At 39.9% G+C, this 18,351-nt stretch overlaps 1 protein-coding gene across 1 annotated transcript in view; it reads right to left on the reverse strand.

Moving 5' to 3' along the window:
- LOC148854954 (2-oxoglutarate and iron-dependent oxygenase domain-containing protein CP2-like) overlaps positions 1–18,351 on the reverse strand; it is a 59,898-nt gene that overhangs the window by 25,857 nt on the left and 15,690 nt on the right. Inside the window, exon 7 of the mRNA XM_088982290.1 lies at positions 13,752–13,876. Within this exon, the coding sequence (XP_088838416.1) occupies positions 13,752–13,876 (125 nt within the window). The remainder of the gene's footprint in view (positions 1–13,751; positions 13,877–18,351) is intronic.

Genomic DNA, 18,351 nt, shown 5'->3' on the forward strand with positions numbered 1-18,351 from the left:
TGATGATATAATTATCACTGGCGATTGGAAGGATAAAATCCAAAAGTTGAAGAGTTTTCTTGCCACACAGTTTGAAGTAAAGGATCTAGGTCCTCTAAGATACTTGCTAGGAATTGAAGTTGCCCGCTCAAAAAAGGGTATCTTCATTTCCCAAATGAGGTATGTCTTAGATTTACTCTAGGATACAGGAAAAATGGGAGTGAAGCCAGTTGATTCCCCTATTGATCCTAACCATAAATTAGGTGACAGCCAAGGTGAACCTATCAAGGATGTGAAGCAGTTTCAGAGACTTACAGGGAGATTGTTATATCTTTCTATGACCCACCCAGGCATTGCTCATGCAGTTGGTGTCCTTAGCCAGTTCATGCATGCCCCTATGACCACTCATCTTAAAGCAGCAGAAAGAATCCTCTGATACCTTAAAAGGTTTCTACGTGCTGGCTTGTTGTTTTAAAGGCACGAACATTTGAAAGTTGAAGTGTATACTGATGCAGATTGGACAAAATCCCTAAATGGAAGAAAGTCAACTAGTGGCTACTGTACCTTCAGAGGAAATCTAGTTACCTGGAGAAGCAAAAAGCAAAGTGTGGTAGCTAGATCCAGTGCTGAAGCTGAATATCGAGCAATGGGTCATGGAGTAGCTGAAATTATGTGGATAAAGAATCTGTTGAGTGAGTTGGGTTTTCCAGTGGACAGACCTATGACCCTATTCTGTGATAACAAAGCAGCCATAAACATTGTTGCTAACCCTGTGCTACATGATAGAACTAAACACATCGAAGTCGACAAGCATTTTATCAAAGAGAAGGTTATCACAGGGGAAGTGTGTACTCCCTATGTCAGCTCTAAGGATCAACTTGCAGACATCTTTACAAAAGGACTACACCACTCACGAAATCATGATTTATGTGACCAAATTGGGCATGATTGACATCTATGTCCCAACTTGAGGGGGAGTGTTAACAGTTGTTATTTTTCCTATGTATAGTACCACAGGGGTACTATTGTACTTTTACTCTTTTTTATTTTAGTTGTTGTAGCCCTAATATATATATTAAAAAAGCTGCGCCGCCAGCAGCATCTTTTGCTCTCAGTTCTCTCTTCTCTCTTCTTCTCTCTCTCTTTTCTCTCTTCTTCCATTCTTCTCTCCTGCATAACACCTCTCATTAGCAAATTTCCAAAGTCCACCTTCCTTCTGTAACCAGATTAACACCAGCATTGAGTCCCCTTCAATGACTAACTTTTGTATATTCAGTTCCTTAAGTCTTTCTTATACCCTCCAGTACAGCATAGACCTCAGCTTTAAGAGAGCCCCCAACCCCAATGGGACCTAAATACATTGCAAACACCTTCCCATCCTCATCTCTGAAGACACCTCCTACACTTGAAGGACCTGAATTGCCTTCACTACTACCACCAAAATTTAAATTTATAACGCCACAGCCTAGTGGTGACCACACAGGACAAACGGAAGAATGAGCAGGAGCAGAATTAGCCACCTCCAGCAAGCTATTTAGCAACATATCCGTAGAAACACCGTCAAACAGGTCCAAGGATTTTACCCAGTGCACTACCCTAACTGTTATTACTTCAATAATACTTTCTTTACTTCTTTCTTTTTCAGAAAAAGTTCTGGAGTTCCTTTCCTACCATAGAGTCCAGCAAATAGCAGACCTCACACACCTATCATAAAGTATTATATATATAAAAAGTCTAAATTTCTGCTTGCCAGCCCCTTTGCCAATACTTTTCTTTCCCTTTTAGCCCAAATTCTGTTAGAGAATTGGGTGTACTCTTTCCTTCAAACTGTTGTAAATCATAAAGTCTAAATGAACCAAAAAAGCAAAGCAGAAAAAGGAAGTTAAGAGGGAGTAGTCATAGAAGGATAGGAACTCACTACCAAAGAAGTTAGGAATTTAATGAGAAAAATTGAGCGAGTTTTGGTCATTTAAATATTTGCAACTGAGCGAACCATAATGGTGAAAGACCAGTCATTTCAAAATTTTCGACATGGGAATTTGAAAGAATAAGCTCACCTCAAGTCAACAAAGCCTTATTCTAACCAGTGTTTACAGACACTGAGGCATAATGCAAGGCATTCCACTTGCCCAAGGCAGGAGGCATAAGCCTCTGAACAAGCATTTCTATTTTAATAAACAATGCATTAAACAAAAAATAAAAATAGCCTTAGTTCATTTGTTGTATAATTCATAAAAAGACTAATGCCCCCTTTTATACCTTCCTTTTATATAATTTCTATAATTTATTTTTGCTACGAATGCAATTTCTATAATTGCATCTGTATTTAAGTTCATAAAGTAATATTCAAAAACTTTGTTCTAAATAAAATATATGTTATTTTTTTATACTTCATATACTCTCTCTCTCTCTCTCCAAGGACAAAATGAACTTTTTTGCAAGATGTGATGTGTACTCTTCAAATTGAAATGTATGAAGCATATGTATGATGCATCTACACTTCAACCCATGAAGCATATGCATTTAGAGGAAAACCACACTTCACTCATGCACCTTGGAACATTACATGGATGCATTGCTCCCAGATGCCTCAAATGTCTCAAAAAACGCTCATCAAATTTTCCGGGGAAAAAACACTCATCCCAACTTTATGGAGTCGGTTATATTAATCATGTTACATCATCCAACTCTATCAAGGGATATACCATTGCTAAATGTTGTGCAAAACTTAGAAAAGTAAAACAGAGATATGAGAAGCAAGAAAAGAGAGAAAACAGAGCACACAAATTTACATGGTTCTACAGCCTCTCGCGTTGGAACCATTAAAGCTGAAAATGGGTTAAGTACTGTGGAGTAGACTTTTGACTTTGGGCTTTTCTCCACAAATGCAGGTTGGGTTATGGAGCAGGCCATAAACAAGATTTCAAGGCACAACTCAACATTAAACTATGAGAACTCAAAACATTTCTTACTACCACCAACCAAGTTTTTTTACCCTACCTCTAGCTCATCTAGACCACTTCACTTGCAACACAATATTTCTTGTTACAGGTGAATTGGGTGGCCTTCTATCCATATGCTCAATCATCTTAGCATACTTTCCCATATTTTATCACTACTGAAACTACTCCTAGATTACCATGAATATGCTAAATTCTTCTTCTTATGGTACTTGATAATTAAAATCTTCAATCAAGAACAAGCACCCAATGCAAAATAAACCACGGAAACCAAAACCAACAAACAACAACCTACACACCTAACCAAAGAATACCATCCAGATTACCACTACTCAAACCAGCTGCATCCTTGACTCCACATTTAGCATCTCAACTCAAAACTCCCTTAACCATCCATGTGTATAATGAAACCATTCGTCTTGAAGATCAAATCTCATTATAGCCACTAAATATGCTGCCTCACTGTCAAAACTGGCTACAGAAACAAAATGAAAACACCAATAATTTCTTTTTTTTTTTTTGAAAAAGGGTAAAGTATGATTGTATTAATAAAAGGTCCTGTGTACAATGAGAAGCTGTACAAAATGAAGGACCTCAAAAGAAGGCCATCCTCAAAAAAGTATAATCAGAAATACCATCTCTAAAAACAGTACGCATAGACATCCAGCTTCTCAAAACCTCTATTGCCAAGTTAATGACCTTGGCTTCAGTAGCAGATTTTTTCTCAAAAATCCTATTCTTCCTTTCTGACCACACAGCCCACAGAACTGCCGGAGGTATGGAAGTCCAGCATAATTTTCCTTTCTTAGACAGCCCCTGGATATGCCACTCCTCTAACAGAGCTCTAACTGAGGCTGGCATGCACCAGCCTAGAATCAGGGATTTGAAGAAGTGTGACCAAACTGCAGAACTAAACTTGCAATTAAGGAAGATATGCCCAGATGATTCTACTTGCATATTGCAAAAACAGCACCTCCAATCTGACAGATTAAGAACTTTTTTCAGCAGCATTTCTTTGGACAAAAACCACTCTAGAGCTGCCACCCATACAAAAAAACTTGACTTTTGAAGAAGCCAAATTCCCCCAAATGGCCTGACTGGGAAAAGGGACTTCAGACCTTCCCACAAGAAAATTGTAGAAGGATTTAACTGTGAAATCTCCTGATTTTGACCACTTCCAAACTGTTGAATCTTGCATCTGTTCCTTTCTTAGACAGCCCCTGGATATGCCACTCCTCTAACAGAGCTCTAACTGAGGCTGGCATGCACCAGCCTAGAATCAGGGATTTGAAGAAGTGTGACCAAACTGCAGAACTAAACTTGCAATTAAGGAAGAGATGCCCAGATGATTCTAATTGCATATTGCAAAAACAGCACCTCCAATCTGACAGATTAAGTCCTTTTTTCAGCAGCATTTCTTTGGACAAAAACCACTCTAGAGCTGCCACCCATACAAAAAAACTTGACTTTTGGAGAAGCCAAATTCCCCCAAATGGCCTGACTGGGAAAAGGGACTTCAGACCTTCCCACAAGAAAATTGTAGAAGGATTTGACTGTGAAATCTCCAGATTTTGACCACTTCCAAACTGTTGAATCTTGCATCTGAAATTTAGTTGCTGGTCTTGTAACAGATTAGGAAAGTCTGCCATCTGCTGAATCTCCCAGTCATTAAAACTTCTCCTAAAGGGAGGAACCCAGCATAGCCTGCCTTCCTGGATCAACAGAGAATCAGCCACTAAGGCCTCCTTTATCTACAGCCACATTGTACAAGGCCGGGAACAACTCTTTTAGAGTGCTGTCACCAGCCCACTGGTCTAACCAGAACCTGGTTTTAATTCCATCTCCCACTTTAAATTTGTTGCATCTGCTGAACTGCCTGTAAGCCTTACAAATTCCTTTCCACACCCCACAACCATAAGTACCAAAGTGAATAACAGCATCCCATCCATTGAATACACCAAATATGTTGAAGAGATGTGAAAGTGCCTTTGAGAACCAAAATAAATTCAAAATACTAGTGTCAATTAACTCAACTCTCTTGTCCAGTCTGAATGTGGGTTTACTAGAATCATTTTCAAAATAAACTTACTGTTCAAGTTATTTGTTACAAATGCACCTTACTTGGACATAAATACTTCAGCAAATTGAAGAAATGATGTTATGCAACATCTCAATGTTGCAGCTAGAAATTGGCCTGCACTTGGTCAAGCCATCACACTAAAAGCAACCTTCTTTTGCCCTCTGCAGCCCCCATTGACATTTATCTTTATACTATTATCAGTCTGCAGCCACCTCTATGCTTAACCAATAATCTTACATAGGTTAGGAATTACATTATTAAAAATGCAACCATTGCTAGCTTCTAAATGTGCCACACCAATTGCACCATTAGAGAGAGTTTTAAACAATTTCTCATCTTTCTTTTGATAATTCTTCTCTAACCACCATTTAACCCATACATCAAACCCAACATATTCTTAATCTTGAAATTATATTCCCAAAGAGCTTACTAACTAAACACATCTTGCCAAATAGCACTTGCATGGTGACTTATCAAAAATAACAATAACAACAACAACAACAACTAGAACACTTGCATAGTGCCACCAAAATTGTCTCTAGTTCTTCATTACATAACAAGCAAATAGGATTTGTTCAGAGTTTGACCCTTCATTATATTAATTTGCATTAACCACTAACTCGCTAAGGAATAACAATATCCTCTCCTTAAGAAATAGCTCCTTTTTGGATCAATAGGTGGTCCAATGAGATTAAGACAAGACCTATCCAGCAAGAACCCTAGGAATACTACTCATTCTATTTTATTAATAGTTTCTTTGTGTGTTTTGTCCCAGCTTTAAGTTATGTGTCCCATACTTAATTAGGGAAATAAGTGCCTTTGTACTTTGATCACAAAACCTATAAATACAGAACTGATTGGTTGAGAGACAGCTTGAATTCTCTTTAGCCATTTCTCTTCATCTTCTTTTCCTTCCTCTTTTTTTTTCTCTCTTTTATTTTGCCCTAGAATTGAACCAGTGTTAACCAAACCATTAACAGATCAAACAGGAAAGTTTTAAACCATAGGTTCAATACACTTCTCACTCTAACAATCAATACTACAAAAAACCATGACTCAATCAACAACCCATTGACTCAGGCAGTAGAACAATTGACCCATCTGACCCATTCAATGGGCTACTGGCTTTCTGTATTATATTTCATTCCTTTATTTTTTTTATAATGATGACATCACAGGTTGACCTGTTGACCCAGATGGTCATTCAGATATGTAATAAGGGAGACAAAGCATTTAATAACAGAAGTGAAGACTCAAGTAGTATGGAGACCAAGGTCAGCTGATAGCATGGCGGATGCTCTAGCCAAACAAAGGGTCAATAGAAATCAACTTTTTTAGTGGATCACTACTTGGGACTTGAATCTCTAGGATTGTAATAAGTATGAATTGGCCTGGGTAGCAGATGCTGCCCAAACCTTTTTAAACCCTTTACCTTCAAAATTACATTTTCAACTTCAGGAATAAAACATTTGCAATAATGTCCCTCCTCCATTGTCTCATGTCTCTAACCATAAGGTCCACAATTTTAAATAGGCCAAAGGATCTAAGTTGCAGGCCTATGATTCTAAAACCTTAAACAGCAAGAATCTAGGGGTCATTCATTGCAAATGTGTATACATTCTGATCATTATTAACAGCCCAAAAATTTCCTTTTTAAGATTACTATACCCACTAAACCCACTAAAAAGCCTTCCCCATGATCCTCTACCAGTTACCCTTTTTTTATCAGCTCCTCTACAAGCTACCCTTGCATTCGTATATTCTCAATAAGGGAGATATTTTTCTTTCAATGTTTAGACCAATATTCAGAGAACCGAACTAGGCATAGAACTGGCAAAGGGAGAGGTTAACAGGTTAGAGGTTAAACCAGGGTTAAACTGAAGGTGGAACTGTGATGACTGATGACATGGCATATATGCATATACTGTGGGTCATAAAAATAATATATATAATATATTTTACAACTTTTATCATACTTAAATATGGTAGATGGATGGCAAGTTTCTTAACTTTTAAAGCAAATAACCAGGGCTCAAGCTTTTTGATTCACATTTTCTTTAAAATACATGTGTAATAAAGTAATATATACAATAAAGAATCATAAATTAACATAAATAAGAAATGGATTAATGGTAATTAAGTGATACATGTAAATAAGAGGTCATGGGTTCAAGTCTTGTCACAAGGATTTTGAAATTTCAATTATTTAGAGACCTGGGCGGTTTCATGAAACCAGGACCAGTTCACTGGTTTGGCTAAACTGGCCCGTCATCCAATTTTGACTGGTTTTGTAGGAATTCCAGTTCTTGGGGTGTGACCAAACCAGCCAGGGCCCCGGGTCATGGTTTAACCAGCCCAACCGGTTGGTCTGGTCTGGTTATATAAATATTGGTTTTTGACCAATATGTCTTTGATCCATATAAATTATACGCCTTATAGTCATTTTATAAAATGACCCTTTTAGTCTAATTGGCATTCTCTGTCCACCTAACACATTGGATACATCTTCTCTACCCGGCCTTAACACTGTGTGATACATCCTTGATCTTTCCCTCGCTCTGAATTATTGAAACAATGTACCAGAATAGGTTACACTGAAATATCTCCTCATCTCAATCTTAATTGTGTCTTTCATTACTATTATTGCTAAACATACATCGCATACTGTTTTCTTGGTACTTATGAAGTCCCATTTGCAAATCGGAAACTCCTATGTCTTTCCCCAAGGTGTTATAGCACTTTGCATTAAATAGGATATATTTCATATGAAGTGTTTTGGAAGTCAGGCTCAAATTCTACTGACAGATTATGACAACATAAAAGTGCAATCAAGGATAATTCTGCACTATGGGCATGATTTCTATGGCACAAAATTTGTTTTCTCAGATTTTGGGCAAAAAGTTTGAAGCTGTTTTCGGATTTCAAGATTGAAGATTTCAGAGCTTGGGGTATCATTGCTGCATCCTCAACTACAAAACAAAGATCTATTGAGGTTTGGTCTCCCCCAATAAATGGTTGGAAGAAACTGAATTTTGATGGAAGCTGTTTGGGTAACCCAGGCCCCTCAGGTATTGGGGGAGTCATTAGGGATGAAGAGGGGAGCATAATTGCTTTATACTCCGGCCCTGTGGAGCAGGGTGATGTGGCAAGATCAGAATTTTTGGGGTTCAGAAGGCAAAAGAACTGGGTATTAGTAGGCTGATTATTGAGGGAGATTCTAAAACTGTGGTTAAGTGGCTGGTTAAAGGGGAGGGGGTAGCATGGCATTTGAGGAATGAATTCAAAAAATTCAAATGGCTGTCACAGGACATGTTAATCCAAGTGAAATTGGGGACGACTGCTAATAGCTTGGCAGATAGCTTAGTCAAGCAAGCAGTACATAGATCACATATGTTTTGGGCTCAAATGTAGTACTGATTCTTTCTGTGTTGTTGATAAAATAAAATGTTTTCTCAGATAACTTTTCAATTAATTATGACCGTTTGGCACAATGGTATCAAATCATCAACATAATTGAAAACAAAGAAACACTAAACTAATGATAAATAGGTTATAAATTCCATAGATCAAAAAAAGTTTTGCCAAGATAAACATTAAACAAATTTGCCTATTGAAGGAGACTCCAAAGTCGTTGTGGGTTGGTTAAGAAATTCAGCTTCAGTTATTTGGTGCTACAGGGATATTATGAGGAAAGCTAATTAAAGCCTTAATCAGCTTGGGGTACTGAGGCCATTAAAGCCTTAATCAGAGAATGCCTTGCAGAGCTCCAGCCGGCCCCTAGGGAAGTTAGTGCGCCAGAGAATTGTCAGAAGGGCTGTCAGCCTCCCCCACTCGAGTCTCAGTGGGCCCATGGGACTTCGGACGAAATTAATGGGCCTGGATTTCTTTATTCAGCCCAACTGACTCTTCAACCTTTTATTCTGGAAGCTGGGCCTGGGCTCAATGGTTATATTGAGTCTAGTCCATCTTCTGTTCGAACTGACGCCAGATTTCAGTCCTCAGGTTGGCGGTGGTCTTCAGGGTGTGGGTTCTGGGGAGGCTCGGGATTCTCAGGAACGAAGGGGGACTGCTGCTGGTAGGGAGAAGAAGGGCGGAGAGGGAGTTTCAGATCCCGGCGCTGGGATTGAGAAATTTTGGCCTTCCCAAGCGTCTGCTCTGGCAAGCGAGACTCAGCTAAAGTCCAACCAACTAGCGGTGCTAAGAGAGGAAGAGGAGTTGATGGAGGTGGATCCGATAGTGATGGTGGCTGCAGATTCTCAAATTGCAGGTGGTGAAGGTATTCTTGAGGGTGCTGAGCCACAGGTCGGAGGTAGCAAACTCTGTGTTACGGATAGGTTTGCTGTCACAGTTAGGCAGTCTCAGAAGAATAACAATCTGTTAATGGATCAGTCGAACCAGGTAGGGGAGCAGTTTGAAAATGTTTCTGATTCGTCATGGGTTTCTTCTAAGTTGATGGGATTGGGAAAGTTTCTGGGGATCTCGCTAGAAGGCTTGGAAGAGGAAACAATTAAGTACTTGGAGGGGGTAGAGAAAAGAATGAGTATGGCCAGGGGGAAAGCTGTAGTAAAGAAGGGGGGCAATAAATCTAAGAAAAGTAGAGAATTGCTACGCTTGACTTGGAACCTTAATGATAAAGTTGGTAGGAGTGAAGGGAGGGGGAGAAAGGCTTAAGTGCCAAGTGTTCTGTTGTTCCTAGTTTGTTATGGAGCTTAAGATATTATCTTGGAATTTTAGGGGGCTGGGGCCGGGGAGGAGGCTGGTAGTTTGTGACTCTCTGAAAAGTTCAGGTTCAAAAGTGGTATTGACTCAAGAAACTAAATTGGAATCTGTGGAGGTCGGAGTGGTTAGGAGTATCTGGGGGGAGGGGGAGGTTAGGTGGAAGTCGAAGTCGGCAGCTGGTAGTGCAGGGAGGTTACTGAGTATGTGGGACCCGACTGTTTGCAGCTTGATCTCTCATCAGATTGGGCTTTTTTCAATCTCTTGTTTTGAAACTTGCAGATGGCAATGTGTGTCAGATTACTAATGTGTATGGTCCTAATGACCGAAGTCAGAGGGAGGAGTTTCGGGAGGAGCTGGCAGTGGCTAGGGGAAGTCTGGATTGCCCGTGGGTTATTGGTGGGGACTTTAATGTCACTCTTTCTGGGGAGGACAGAAGCTCGAGGGGAAGAAGATCAAGGGAAATGGTGCAATTTGCTGATTTTATCAACAGATTTGAGCTTCAAGATTTACCCCTTCATGGAATAGGTATACTTGGACCAACAATCAAGACCTTCCAGAGTTTAAGCAGATTGCCCTTCCAAGGCCAGTGTCAGACCATATTCCCATTCGACTGGTTTGTGGTGTTAGAGAGAGAACAAAAGTTCCGTTCAAATTAGAGAATGCTTGGTTTGAGGATGACTCTCTAGTTCCATTGTTGAAGTCTGTTTGGGAGGATATGCAGGTGGGAGGTACCAGTTCATTAATTTTAGCAAAGAAATTGGGAGCCATTAAAGCAAAGCTAAAGATTTGGAAAGTAGAGAAAAGTTTGAATCTAGATAATGAGAAGAAGGCTCTACTAAGCACCACAAAGGAGATTGACACAGCTGAAGAATTAGGTCCTATTATTGAGGAGCTGAAATTAAAAAGATTTCAGGCTAAGATGAAGTTTGGCAAGTTCACAGTGGCAGAAGAATTTAAATGGAGACAAAGAGCCAAATTGGCATGGCTAAAAGAGGGGAATAGGAATACACATTATTTTCACAAAATGGCAAATGCCAAAGCTAGAGCTTCTGTAATTACCAAGCTGGAGGGAGAGGGCAGGGTAGGTATCACTGAGTCTGATATGAAGCTAGTGGCAACTAGCTTTTACAAGAAGTTGTACAAGGAATCTTGAGCATTCAGACCTTTTCCAAGATCTCTTTCTTTTAACCAGCTGAATGATAGACCTTTTTCTGAGAGGAAATTAAAGAAGCTATCAAGTTGTTGGCTGATGAAAAGTCTCTAGGGCCTGATGGTCTTACAAATCTTTTTTACATTAAATGATGGGACGTGGTGAGACAGGATATATTGAATGTTTTCCATGACTTTTTTGAGAGGGGTTTATTGCAAAGAAGTTTGAACTCTACCTTTATAACCCTCATTCCAAAGATTGAAGGTGCTGTGAATATTAAGGATTTTAGGCCAATTAGTCTATTGCATAGCTTCTACAAAATCCTATCTAAAGTCCTTGTAGAAAGATTGAAAGCAGTTCTTGGTAGGGTTATCTCAAATAACCAAAGTGCTTTTATTCTAGGTAGACAGATGCTAGATTCAATTCTTATTGCCAATGAGCTCATTCATTCCAGGAAAAAAGAACTCTCTGGGTTTGATTTGTAAACTTGATACTGAGAAGGCCTACGATCATGTTAACTGGAGATGTGTAGACCTTGTGCTTCTTCAAATGAATTTTGGGCAGAAATGGAGGAATTGGATGAAAGTATGTATCACTTCCCCAAAGTTCTCAATCTTGGTAAATAGACAGTCTGCAGGTTTCTTTGATAGTTCCAGGGGTCTTAGGCAGGGAGACCTCTATCTCCTCTGTTATTTCTGTGTAATGGAGATCCTCACTCTTTTTTGCAAGAAGGCTGCTAAGTCAGGGGATTGGGAAGGTTTTGCAATGGTGTCTGGGGGAGAGAAGGCGAACATTCTTCAATTTGCAGATGATACAGTATGTTTTGTGGATGCTTCCCCCTCTCAGGTGGAGCTAATTCTTGGGATTCTCTCTTGGTTTGAAGTGATTACAGGCTTGAAAGTTAATTGGAATAAGAGCCAAATTATCCCAGTTGGACTTGTTTCCAATTTAGCTGAGTGTGTTGGTATTCTGGTTTGTCAAATTGAATCTCTCCTGGTCAAATATTTGGGACTCCCACTTGGGGTGAGTGGTGGTTCCTCTGCTATTTGGAACCCAGTTATTGAGAGATTGGAAAGGAAACTGGCTTATTGGAAGGCTAAATACCTTTCCTTTGGGGGGAGGGTGACTCTGATTAAGAGTACTCTCTCCAATTTGCCTACCTACTTCCTATCTCTTTTCTCTATTCCTAAGAATGTGGCAAATCAGATTGAAAAGCTTCAATGGAATTTCCTTTGGAGAGGCTGGGAGGAGGAGAAAAAAGTGCACTTGGTGAGTTGGGAACAAGTCTGTCTTCCCAAATTTGAAGGGGGGTTAGGTATAAGGAAACTGAAATATTTTAACTCTGCTCTCCTATGTAAATGGATTTGGAGATTTGCTGTAGAATCTGATGCTTGGTGGAGATCTCTCATAGCTAGAAAATATGGTGTGAGCTGGGGAAATTGGAGATCTAGAGACCCCCCTCCTAACTGGGGTAACTCTCTGTGGAAGGGGATAATGAAGCATTTTCCAGAGTTGGCCAGGGGGATCTCAGTCAGGGCTGGTAATGGTAATAGGATCAAATTCTCGAAAGACCCCCTTGGTGCTCAAATGTTCCTCTTGCTGAATCCTTCCCCCTCATCTTCTAGTGTGCTTCAGACCAAGAGGCCTCAGTTGCTGAGTACTATAGTATATCTGGTGATTCTGTTCTTTGGACTCCCTCTTTCCATAGAAATCTCTTTGATTGGGAGGTGGATGAGGCAGTGAATCTTTTGACCTGTCTACAGCATCAAGAGATGGACTTTAGTACGGAGGATAAATGGCATTGGAAGTGGAATCCTGATGTGATATTCTCTGCTAAATCTTTGGCGGCTAGGATTGGTAGGAGGGGTGTTCCTGATTTCCCAGTTCAGCAAGTGTGGAATCCTATCAGTCCGACTAAAGCCAGTTTCCTTGTTTGAACTATGGCTCTTAACAAATGCCTTTCCAAGGAGAACCTTGTAAGCAGGGGAATTCAGATTTTGGACCAGTCTTGCAGCTTATGTGGGTGCAGTGTTGAATCTACTGATCATCTGTGTTTACACTGCCTGTTCTCGGCTCAGTTGTGGAACCACCTCCTCAAGTCCTTGAAGGTTTGTTGGGTGGTGCCGAGGTCGGTAAAAGAGCTGTTATGCTGCTGGCATATTGTGGGCAGGAGGAAGAAAAAGAAGAATTTATGGAAAATGATTCCAAGTGCTGTAATGTGGTGTATCTGGACCAAGAGGAATAGAAGGGTGTTCGGCAACAAGTTTCTAAGTCTGGAGGACCTAACCCAGAAGTTAGTGGGCAAATTGATTTCTTGGTTGCCTGTGACGGCAGATTTTAGAAACTGTAATGTATCAGATGTATTTTTTCCTTGTCTTGATGGCTTGTGTAATCGCTGTTTAGATCAGTCAGCCTGTTTTGGGACTGATCTCAGCCTCCAGTGTGTATTTCATTCTCAATATATATTACTTTACCTTTTCCAAAAAAAAAATGAGGAAAGCTAATTGGTTTTCAAGGAACATGACTGTTAATTATCAGTGGGTGGGTAGAACAGCTAATACCATAGCGGATGGGTTAGCTAAGCAAGGGGTATCAAGGGAACATTTATTCTGGGCAGCTCTGTAAACTCTCATCTCCTAGTCTGATGTAGTACTTTGTTGTTGTTGAGGAGAGGTACCAGCTTGTGCCTCTCCTTGGGCAGGCTGTTTTGTAATTTCATTCTAATTATTATGAATAAATTATCAATCATTTATCAAAAAGAAAAAGATAAATATTAAACAAATAAGCTAATAGAGTGATTGTTTATAATAAACAAAATAAAATAAAAACTCAGAGAGCAATCAAGTTCAGACTTCATACATACCTCAGGTTGAGTTTCTGTATTTACATGTTTATCACATCGGATGCCTCGAAAGAACAATTCACCACCAGAAAACTGTTTGCCCAAGCACACATTCAAAGTGACTTCTGAGTCATCCACATGAAAACCTACAAATGCAAAAGGACAAAATTGTTAGAATTCATCCTAAGACTTTGCTCCAACTATTTGGGCAGATTCAAAAAAATGATTAATAGGTTATAAATTCCGTATCATATTTTTGGGTCAATGGACAGAAGAGGAAAAATATTGCTTCTAGAGTCTAGATACACTTAAAAAAATGATGTGCATTAAAAAGAACAAGAAACAACCACTGATGGATGATATCACTGGATATATTGATTAATCAAAGTTTCCAGAACATGTAATTGTTGCTACCAATCTTAACACAACTAGAGTTGTCAACAGTCCAGATCAACCTGACAGACCTAAACCAATCCAACCTTATTACACAGGACCTAGGTCTGTATTTGAGTCCTGATTATTAATAGGATCAGTTCTGGGTCTGCATTTGAGTCCCAGTTACAGTAGGGTCAGAATTGGGTTTACTCATTTAGGCCCAATTAAGATCTAAATCAATCATGTAAATACATATATGTATTAGCACATGACAAAGCTACCTCCCAATTTTGTAACTATCATACTTTATCTGCAAGCCCCTGATATGAGAAATAGGGGGGTTTGAGGTCTGTGGCTACCCGAACGTCCTTTCAGGGGATAGGCAGGCCCAAGGCTTACCCCTGAAAGGCCATTCGGGTAGCTAAGCAAGGAGTTAACAGGAAGGCTTTGTTTTGGATTTGTTTGTAAGGCTTTTTTATTTTGGGATTCTCCAACCATCCTCTGGGTGGTGATATCTGTATTCTTTATTTAAATTCATCAATGAAAGTTACTGTTTCCAATAAAAAAATAAAAATAATTACAAGGGTAAAGGCCTGTTAATCACAACCAGGTCTTATCAGGTAAAACCCAATAAGCCCAATTGATAATAGGGTCAGCTCTGAGGTCAGGTCTGGATCTGGGTATTTTCTTATCAGTCCGGACTACAATGACTTGGCCCACACTTGATCCATTGACAGCCTAGGGGAGTAAAACGGGCCGTCCTGGGCCATGCTGCCCTCCCCAGGGATAATTTGGGGGGTCAGCCCAGCACGGCCCTTAGCCCAAGCCCATGCGGGCCCATGCCGTGCTGTGCCACAGGCTTGGGCCGGGCGGGCTGCAGGCAGTTTCAAGCTGGGCCACAGGCCAGGCCTTGAGCGTGGGCCGAACCAGGCCAGACTGGTTTCTTTTTTTTTTTTTTTGACACTTTTTTTTTTCTTTTTTTTTTTTTTGATCAATAACACTTTCATTAACTCATCAATAGAAGATTTACAATAGCAAGACAAACATGCTTATCTTCCAAGAGCAACAAAGAACCTCAAGAAAAGGAAAAAAAGAAAGAAAACACACTATAGTTACAGTTTAGCCCAAAAAAGTGAATCCCTTTCTGCCCCTTATTTAGCTAAACCGTCAGCTAGGGAATTAGCCGATCTTTTAACCCAACGTATCTTAATTTCCATCTCCCGCACCAACCACTTGAATTTCCTCCCCTCATTATTGTACTTCCATAAGCAATTGTGGTCTTTAATCAGCCACCCTATCACCACCTCTGAATCCCCTTCAATTAAGAGTTTCCTGATGTTCAACTTCTTAGCTTTTTGGACTCCTTCCATAATTGCAAAGATCTCAGCTCTAAGGGAGTCACCCACTCCAATTGGGCCTGAGAACATGGCAGAAATGACCCCATTTTCATCCCTAAAAACACCCCCAATCCCTGATTGTCCCGGATTTCCCCTGCTACACCCATCAAAGTTTAGTTTCACGAATCCACTAGGTGGAGGGGTCCAAGCCACACTCATTACTTAGTCTATGTGCAATTTGCAATTTCACCCCACTTCCTCAACATGTCATCCACAGTGTAATCTGTGAAAAGCTCCAAAGATTTCAGCCACTATACCGCCCTAATATGAATGATAGCCCTCAGATCTGTTGTTCCTCTCTGAGCTTCTGAGAATATCCTGGAGTTTCTTTCTTCCCAAAGTGTCCAACATACTGCAGCCCTTAGTCCTCTCCACATTGTCCTTCCCCTTTTTATCTGCCACCTGAAATGAGAAGAGGAAAAAAGGCCTTACAAGTCTGATGGAGTATTCCAACTACATCCAAATAGGGACAAAGCCCATTCCCAAATTGACCTCGCAAAATGGCAAGACACCAGTAGGTGAAAACCAGTCTCTCCATCCGCTTTACAAATAACACACCACTGAGGCGTCAAACAAGTATTGGGTCTCTTCTTTTGTAGTAGATCACCAGTGTTGATTCTTTCCAAATAGGCTTCCCAACAAAAACTACCAACCCTAAGAGGTATTGCTCTGCACCAAACCTCATCAACAGGAAAAGGAGGTAAGGTAGGACTAGTGGACTAACTTAAGACTTTGAAGAAAGAAGCACAAGAAAATATGTCGTTGGGAGAAGGTGTCCAAATTCTGATTATCCGCCCTAGTGGGGTCTAAGACAACGTTATCAAGAATTGCAATAAGGCTCAAAATATTGTCAAAGTCTGAGTCCCTCAAATCCCTTCTTAGACCCAAGTTCCACCCAATCCCATAAGTGGAAGAGGACGGGATGGTAAAAGACGATATTGGCTCATTTTTCAGTTCAGAAAGAGCATACAAAGAAGGAAACTGATCCTTTAGAGGGGCACTCCCCACCCAGGTTTGCTCCCAGATTTTTATAGTTACTGGAATTCAAATCATACCTGATATTAGGGGAGAAAACCGGTAGCAGGTCATGAATGGCTTTCCAAGGAAAATTGCTTGTGGTCCTAGCTCTAATTCCAACATCCCATCCATTATGCTCTAGCCCATGAATACTTGCCACTATTCTAGCCCATAACTTCTCCTTCACCAAGGGGAATCTCCACAACCACTTCCCAACAGTCATATTCCTTCTCCTAAGATTCCCAAGCCCCAAACCACCACATGTCTTACTCTTACAAACTATCTCCCAACTAACTCTATGATTCCTCTTTTCCTCTCCCAGTTCCCACAGGAAATCTCTCATTAACTTCTCCAATCTATTAGCAACCTTCACCGGAATTTTAAACACCGATAGGAAAAAGATAGGTAAATTAGCAAGTGTGGCCTTAATAAGAGTAATTCTCCCACCAAGAGAGAGGTAGTTCTTTTTCCGTGACACCAGTCTTTTTTCAAGCCTTTCCACCATCGGGTTCCAAAAGCTCTTTCTCGTAGGATTATCACCTAAAGGCAACCCTAAGTAGTTCAAAGGCCACCCTGAGACTTCACACCCCAGCACTTCAGCACACTCCCTGATCTCTCCCTCCTCCAAATTCACCCCCACAACACAGCTTTTCCCAAGGTTAACCTTCAAGTTGGATATTTGCTCAAACAGTTGTATCACCGACTTCAAATTCCTAATAAAGCTCACATTACCACCTTCACAAAACAGAATCGTGCTCAAACAATTTTATTTTTTTATTTCTTTGCTAAGTAAAACTAAAATAATTAACTTTCCTTGGGGAACTATTTGAAAAAATAAGAAATCTAACAAAGAAATGAAAAAAAAAATACTTAACCAAATAAGAAGTCAAAGAGACAAAGACTCAAAGTGAATAACAAATTGGAAGAAAAATAGGAATTTTATTTCATTTAATTTTGAATGATACAAAGCATACAATGGTTGAATGAATGAAATATGAAAATTGGAAAATGTAATAAATTAATAAAATATAAAAATACAATATAGTTACAAATTGAAAATAAAAAATTACATTATTAAAAAATATCAAATAAATTAAATAAAATTAAAACAAAATTTACAACAATTTGAAAAAATGCTATACAAGTATTGAGTATACAAAAAATATTTGACTTCATCATTTTCTCCTATTATTCTTGACTTTGATCATTGTAGGAATTGAAAATGGTGGAGGATAGGGCTATTTATAGGACTTGAAAATAATTCAATTGCCCAAAAGACCCTAAAAACTAGTTCGTTTTAGTTGTTGGGTGTGAAATTTTGGTCACTGTAAAGTTATTTATCACTTTACCCAAAATTCCCCCCTCCCAAAATAGTTTCTCCACCCCCAAAACCAAAATATATAAGTACCCCCCTATATAGCTGTTTATAGCTGTTGGGGGTATTTCTATAAAAAAAACCCTATATAGCAACGGCCCACAGGCTGTTCCATGATGGGTCGTGTCGCGGGCCGCAGGCGGCATGGCCGCATGGCACACAGTCATCTTGTGTCGTGTCAGCCCGTGGACCTGGAACCCCAAGCCCAGCACAACCCGAACCATCGTGCCGGGCCTAGCACGGCCTGTGTGCCGTCGTGGTTGGTCGCAGGCAGCACGGCCCAATTTACACCTCTATGACAGCCCTAAATGCAACCACTTCACTAAGTGTTGAACAACATGAACAACATAATTTTTATCGAGGAGTTAACTATTTTTAAAGTTCTTACTACAGAGATTATCTTTTTTGTACATCTACTAATGAAACTCATCTCCGCAGTACTACGCAGTCTCAGATT

Source organism: Nelumbo lutea, chromosome 4 (genome assembly GCF_056320005.1).
Source record: "Nelumbo lutea isolate HS-2025 chromosome 4, American lotus-T2T, whole genome shotgun sequence".
NCBI classification, from domain to species: domain Eukaryota; kingdom Viridiplantae; phylum Streptophyta; class Magnoliopsida; order Proteales; family Nelumbonaceae; genus Nelumbo; species Nelumbo lutea.